Here is a 7,236-nt window from a genome sequence, read left to right on the forward strand (position 1 = left end):
AACTCAACTGACCCGGTGACGGTGTCACTGATGTCGATTTCTTTTTATTTATACAAAATATTTCGTATGAAAAGTCTGTGAAAATGTGACATTTCAAAATGGCGGCACATAGTTCCAGTTTTTGCCACCGGGTCAGTTAAGTTTGTGGCACTGTACATTGGTTAATTTCAATTTTATTTTATGAATGGCAGTGCTGAAACATTGGTTATTATTGTGTGATAATATGTATCTGTCAATCTGAAGTTGATTGTAATATTTTATCTGTATTTTGTGTATTTAATTTATGTGTAAGTACAAATGGCCGATATTGTGAATCGCAAAGCTTCTGCTAAACGGGGAATTGTAAAAAGTATTATTTTTATGTAAAACGATTTATTATAAAAGTAATTTTTATTTTGTTTGTTTTATTTCACAATATTCCTTCATCATATGAAGCAGGCTACACTTTGAGACCATCATGTTGGAGTTAAACTAATAGAATGTTTTGTAATTATAAATAATTATCTGCTTGCACCTGGAAAGTGTAACTCTCTATTAGAGATTTTCATGATCGGATCAGTGTTTCGTACAAACATACAGCTTTGCTTTTAGGGGGTAATTTTGATTACTTACCTTACCTTACCAACCATAATAGAGTTATTCTCTTTGTAAGATTTATTATATTTGCTTAGGTAATGTTTTCTTTTTCAGCATTATAGGTAAGTTAAAAAAAAAACAAAAAGCGTGATGAAAAATAGTTTTATTTAAAAAAAACTACAACATTCATAATAATATTCTTAGATAACTAGCTTTTGATTTAAAACGATAACACCAGTATGTCGAAATTTAAATAATAAAACTTAACATACAATAATTAAAGCTCACAACTCTTATCTAAAACAAAATTAAGATCAAATAATACCTATTTCTTACATTGAGATTCTATAGGTATGTACTACGTATGGAGACGACACCGCCTACTTCACTTCCGGCCTAACTGCACTCAGTTGCTTAAGCGCGATGGTCGCGTTCATGTCTTGTTTGTTTTAAACAAAAAACCAAGAAACTCATCAAATATTCGAGTGTGTTGCGATATTGCACTAATAATTCAAGTAACACTAACACGGCAAAGTGCCTTTCGTGTGTTGAATGACATTAGCCAACTTTGTACTATACTACCTGTTATACCGGGAGCCGGTAACTGGATGTTCTCCTTATCTAGTACGAATCAAGTCAATTCAAGTTATAAATCTCATTGTAAATTGAATAATCTTTATTCACTTTCAACCATTTCTATATAAATACTCAATTATAGCTTACATAGAACTTTCAACGTAGGGTACTGTGATATTTAGATAAGTTACGGTTATAATTATAATTACAACAACATTTGGAAGTAATTAAAATATTTTATTTACAACTTATCACATTAGGTTTAAAATACAACTCGAAATTCAAGTGCCGCCAAACATATTTTTTACACAACACGTGATCTTAATATAGTCACGAAGAACTGCCACTTCTTCGTGACTATATTAAGTGGGTAACGTACACAAAAGTGGGTACAATATTTCAACCTAATTTTAATTTACTTATGCCAATATGGACAAAGATGTTTTGTTTATTAGAAACTTAAGCTTATAAACTGTGTATTACAAAAGTATCGCAGCACTATATTATATATATCTTGAGTAGGAGTTAAACAAAAATAACTCAAAAATTTGGGTCAAAAATTACATACATTTAAAAAACATAGTTTTTGGAAAAAATATTGCAACTAACGGAACTTAGACATTTTCTAAGATTAAGATAGATTAAAGCATCAAAATAAATCAACAGAACAGTACAGTTCTAAGAAATATTTCAAGATGTAAGTTGTTAAAAGTAGCAAAAAATGGTTCATTTTGGTACCTGAGAGGCTATAAAAGTATGGATACGACTTTTCGTAAATCATAATATTTTCAAGGTATGGTTCTATGAGTATAGTGTTTGTTTTTTTACTTACGCATATTTAAAAAAAAATATATATTCTAGTCACATTCCGTCAGTTTTTTTTAAAACCCCCATATACCAAAATACTAACCAGAGAGCTGCCAACAAAATGATTTCAATGCTAAATCTAACGTATTTTGGATAAATTTACACTGCATTTGAGTAGTTGATATTTACACATTTAGTGTCAGTACTTTCATAAATATTTGCTAATACAATAAATGAACATTGCAGTCACAGCTAATGATAAGATCAAATGTAGTCCTGATTTCGTGGGATATTACTTGGAGAAAACAAGGGTTAGCGGCACTCTCAAATAATGATGACTGTAATCCGAACGAATGACGCAACCGTGGGAACTACAATTATATATTTTACCCAAAATATTGCCAATAATAATAAATATAGCCCCCCCCCCCCCCCCCCAATATAGATACTTAGATATATATTTTTAATAAAAATGAAACCTACGTAAATTTAAAAAAATATTACTTACGAATACATAAATAAATATACAGCCTTAATTGTCTTATTGTTCCACGATTTGGACGAATATACTTTTATTCCCACTGAACTGGCGACAAAAAGCGTTTCAGAGTCCTGTGTGTCCTGAGTAGCTGTGCGTATAGGACGTGTTTGTGTGATGTGTAACTGTTAAGAGTGATGTGGCTCAAAGCAGGTGAACACGCACAGTGGAACGTTGCACTGTCTGCAATATGCATTTGTACGTTTTTTACATACAACGCAAATTCTGCGCAGGCGTTCGTGTTGCTTTCCGGACAGAAAGTCATACTGAGCCGGAAAGTGTCCCACAAGTGCAACTGTAACTGCTGAGGGTGAAGGTGGCTTGTGTTTTGCGACCAATTCCCTTACCAAAGTTTCACGGAAACTTCGGTGGGTAATAGGTTGCTGTGTGCGGAGGAGTATGAACGCATTCAGGACACTAACATTGAACAGTCGTCTAAAAAACTTTTTGTACCACACCCGAGTACGCCGCCTTTCTAGTGGGTACATGGCAATCATTTGATCTTTGCGATCAACACCACCCATGCACACATTGTAATCGGGTACTATTGAAGGCTTTAGTACGTCGCCACACTTTACCGTTGCTAACCCATGGTACGTCGAGATAAGAGAAACGAGGTTCTTATCTCGCCATACCACCAGATCCACATCGCCTGAAGTGCAGCCACGAACTTGACCTACAGCCAAAGCTTCCTTGTTCAGATTAGCCAGTTCAGTGGGAACAAACTGACGGTTCAAGCGGAAAGTACCAGCACAGTCAAACCCCCGTACCTTTAACTCTCGCGCAAGCGCAGGAGAGTTATAAAAGTTATCCATCCAAATCGTGTGGCCCTTGTGCTCAAGACCATTGAGAAGTTTAAGCACAAGTGCCGGCACTTCCCCAGACAAAGGACCATCTCGTGGAGATTCGTCATGCCCTACGTGCACTTCAAACCGCCACAAGTAGCCAGTCTGGGACTCACAAACCTCGTAGGTTTTGATTCCGACTGAGGCTGCTTTATTTCGGATGAATTGATTAATATCTAACCAACCCTTCCACTGTGTCAAACTTTCGTCTAATGCAATATTTTGTGATAAAATATATAACTGTTGGAACCGCTTGTTAAGATGGTCTATAATAGGACGCACCTTAAAAAGCTTTGCCTCCGATCGCGTCATTGTGTCTGGCTTGCAGTCATCATTATTACAGAAGTGGAGACATTTAGAAAGCAGGAAGTAACGGTCAAAACTCATCGTTGCCGGAAACCCAGGAGAAGATAGTAAATCCTGGGCTTTATTCCAGTATGAGGTTACACGTGATTTCACAATAATCCCAGTTGCTAGGACTATTGCGAAATACACGTACAGCTCATCTGGATTCGTATCCCGCCATCGCGTGATACGACTTTTTGGCGAAAGTAGGCCCTGATCAATCTTGGCCGTTACCTCTTGCTGAGCATATCTATTTGTCTCCACTGAAATGTGCTCCATTATTTGGCGATCCCATATAGCAGTAAATGCTTCATATGGGCTCGTCAATGGAACTGTGGGACCACAATTAATCTCGGAGAAAGGTTCCTTTCTCAATTCAGGACGAATTTGAGATTCTGGAAACCCTCTCCACCTAAAATCAAATTTATTGAATGGTTCGGCTATAGTTTCGAGGTCGGCGCTGGGTTCGGGCTCGGCGTTGGGTTCGGGCTCAGCGCTGGGTTCGGGCTCAGCGCTGGGTTCGGGCTCGGCGTTGGGTTCGGGCTCAGCGCTGGGTTCGGGCTCGGCGCTGGGTTCTGGCTCGGCGCTGGGTTCGGGCTCAGCGTTGGGTTCGGGCTTGGGCTGCAGGCCTGAGGAAAGTTGAGGTGGCCACTCAAAGTCTATGTTTGCATTTATCGGTGGCACCTCAGTCTTTTCCTCAGACATAAAAAGTCTTTCAGCCCTCCTAGGCAACTGTACTGGCTGAACTATATCTTCATCTTCATCATCGCTGTCAGCATCCTCTTCACTGCCTGTGTAAATAATAATAATATACTGTAGTCTGTTTTACCTATGACGCATGATAACAGATGACGCCCATAATTTTTAACCGACTTCAAAAAAAAGGAGGAGGTTATCAATTCGGCCGGTATGTTTTTTTTATGTATGTACACCGATTACTCCCGAGGTTTCTGAACCGATTTACGTGATTCTTTTTTTGTTCGACGCGGGATGGTGTCGAATTGGTCCCATAAAAATTTCATTCGGATAGGCCCAGTAGTTTTTATTTTATGAGCATTTTTGTCTGTATTTGTAAATGTTGCAAGTGCAAGTTTGAAGTCGGTTGTTTTTAACGCAGTTATCACTTGTTAAATATTTACTTACCATAATTATTCAGGTCCCTTAAAGGACGAGCCCTGACGGCTGATGGTGAAGATGAAGCCCTGACGGCTGATGGTGAAGATGAAGCCCTGGCTGGTGGAAACCTTAGAAAATAAGAAAATCAGTACCGGTATCGCAATAACTAAAAATATAATTTTGCTCATTTTTGAACTTACAAGCATCGCCTTGAAGCCGGAACCTCCTCGCCCTTACCAGTAGAGTCATTATTTCTGTAACAACAAAAAGAGCAGTGTTATTGTAAATATTTTTTTACCATAAAATAAAACTTTAGTAACAAATAAAATGAATGAAAACTTACGCGGGTCTCTTTACAGGGGTAATTTGCAGAGTTGACTGCCCGCTCCCACCACATTTAACATTCCTGCAAATATATGTATGTATTTGATGTTAATTGTTACAGATAATAACTAATTGCATTTGAAAATTTTAAAAATTACAGTATAATAACAGAGCCGGAGATGGTGGAGCCGAGCACATCAGAGGCTCTTTACTCTTGAAGGGGGAGGCGTCCATTTCTTGAAAGGACGACCATAAGGATTGGAAGGACTATAATTTAACATTAATTTACCCTTCAGGTACTGTCCTCACTGGCGGCATCTTCCTCCTCCTCTTTCCGTGCAGTGGCCTTTCTATAGCATGGACCTCGTCAAAGCTTTGCAACGCTCCACTAGTTACACTAAAATATAAATTAATTGTTTAAAATATTTTGTTCATTTTTAATAATAATAATATTTATAAGAATTTGTGTTAATAAAAATAAGACGCAATTACGAGCCAGAAACTGAAGGCCTATTAGCACCAAGACCGGCACCACCTCGAACTCCGCGCGTAGTCGCTCCACTTCCACGTCGTCCCCGAGATCGTCGTTGTCTTTTTATATAAAAAAACAGAAAAAAGTGCAAACATGTTATTCTTTTGAATTAAAAAAAATAGCTCAATACAAAAACCAAAAGAAAAACCGATAACGAAAAAAGTGCGAAAATAAAAAATAAATTATAATTTTAATGTATACAAAAATATTCCTGAGGCATATCCATACTTAGGTAGCATCCCAGAAACACAAAAACATGGCTATCATACACGTACCTATGCAGTATGCTGTTGACTTAAACCGGCTCCCGGTATGATACTACGTACATCTTCTCTAATATATAAAAATCAATGCCACTTTTCGTTGTAATTCCATAACTCGAGAACGGCTGAACCGATTTCGATAATTCTTTTTTTATTATATTCCTTGAAGTACGAGGATGGTTCTTATGTAGAGAAAACGTTAATATGTACCACGGGCGAAGCCGGGGCGGACCGCTAGTTACATATAATTATTTCACTACATATTTTCATGTTTTTGAAAGAAATATAATGCTACCTATGAAATATATCAAAACTTATTAGTTTCACGGTCATCATCAACTTGCCTTTTTATCCATTTCTGGCTGAAAAATGACGACAAGAAAAGCGTCATCACGCGTTCGACATTGAACATGCTGATAGTTACAGACCGATTTTTAGTGAAAATCAACAGAACTATTACCTATATAATTAGCTTATATGTATAATCAATAATTACTTACCCTTCCATCGTTTCTTTTAATATTCAGCGAATCACTTTAAGATAAAAACAAGTTTTCACTAAAACAACAAATAAGTAGAATTACTTAAGCGATGGCGGAGTTTTGAATGACTCATGTTTAAATTTTTTCACTAAAACTGCGCGAGTGTTGGCGTCACTAGTCGGCCTGTTTCTTCTTTTTGCATTTCTAACGTGTTAGAAAGGAAAGGGTGATATACAATGGCGTTCTTTAGAGCGAATAACAACATACTTACCCATACCGGCTCCCGGTACGTCAACAGTTGCGGCGAAAATGTGTTTATACCGGGAGCCGGTGTTTCAACATACATTGGTTGTTATTGTGTGATAATATGTGTCAATCTGAAGTTATGTAATTGAAATATTTTATCTGTATTTTGTGTATTTAATTTATATGTAAGTACAATAATGGCCGATATTGTGAATCGCAAAGCTTGCTAAACGGGGAATTGTAAAAAGTATTATTTTTATGTAGAACGATTCATTATAAAAGTAATTTTTATTTTGTTTGTTTTATTTCCTCGCGGATGTCGGTCTTCGCGTGAATGGTTTATTTCTCCATTTTGAGTAACTCCTGTGAGTAACTCTGACAATGACATCGTATAAAATATATCTATTGGACCCAAATACGGCTAGGCCTATAATAATACGCAACGTGTGTTCGCGGTTCTACAGAACAACGTCTATGGATAAACTGAAAAATTAAGATTAATTTTTTTTCTACGTATTTTTCCAGGATAAAAAGTATCCTACTTTACGCCCAGGATAGTAAGGTATAATTCTAAGGGTATAATAAT

General features: G+C 36.9%; 1 protein-coding gene across 1 annotated transcript; it reads right to left on the minus strand.

Moving 5' to 3' along the window:
• Positions 1 to 724: 724 nt before the first annotated feature.
• Positions 725 to 6,532, minus strand: LOC123701918 (piggyBac transposable element-derived protein 4-like). The gene is made up of 7 exons (XM_045649537.1): positions 6,423 to 6,532; positions 5,620 to 5,718; positions 5,417 to 5,524; positions 5,147 to 5,209; positions 5,004 to 5,057; positions 4,831 to 4,931; positions 725 to 4,478 (listed from the first exon to the last, which is right to left on the minus strand). The coding sequence occupies exons 1-7, from the start codon at positions 6,428 to 6,430 to the stop codon at positions 2,626 to 2,628; spliced, it is 2,286 nt and encodes a 761-aa protein (XP_045505493.1). The 5' UTR covers positions 6,431 to 6,532; the 3' UTR covers positions 725 to 2,625.
• Between the last annotated feature and the right edge of the window lie 704 nt (positions 6,533 to 7,236).

The sequence above is a fragment of the Colias croceus genome, chromosome 22, assembly GCF_905220415.1.
Source record: "Colias croceus chromosome 22, ilColCroc2.1".
NCBI lineage: Eukaryota > Metazoa > Arthropoda > Insecta > Lepidoptera > Pieridae > Colias > Colias croceus.

Bases quoted from the DNA above. Each gene is read 5' to 3' on its own strand.
- LOC123701918 (XM_045649537.1), bottom strand. The intron at 5,525-5,619 runs GTAATTGCGTCT...TTTATATTTTAG, and splicing joins AGGCCTTCAGTTTCTGGCTC to TGTAACTAGTGGAGCGTTGC. The intron at 5,058-5,146 runs GTAAGTTTTCAT...TTGTTGTTACAG, and splicing joins ACCCCTGTAAAGAGACCCGC to AAATAATGACTCTACTGGTA.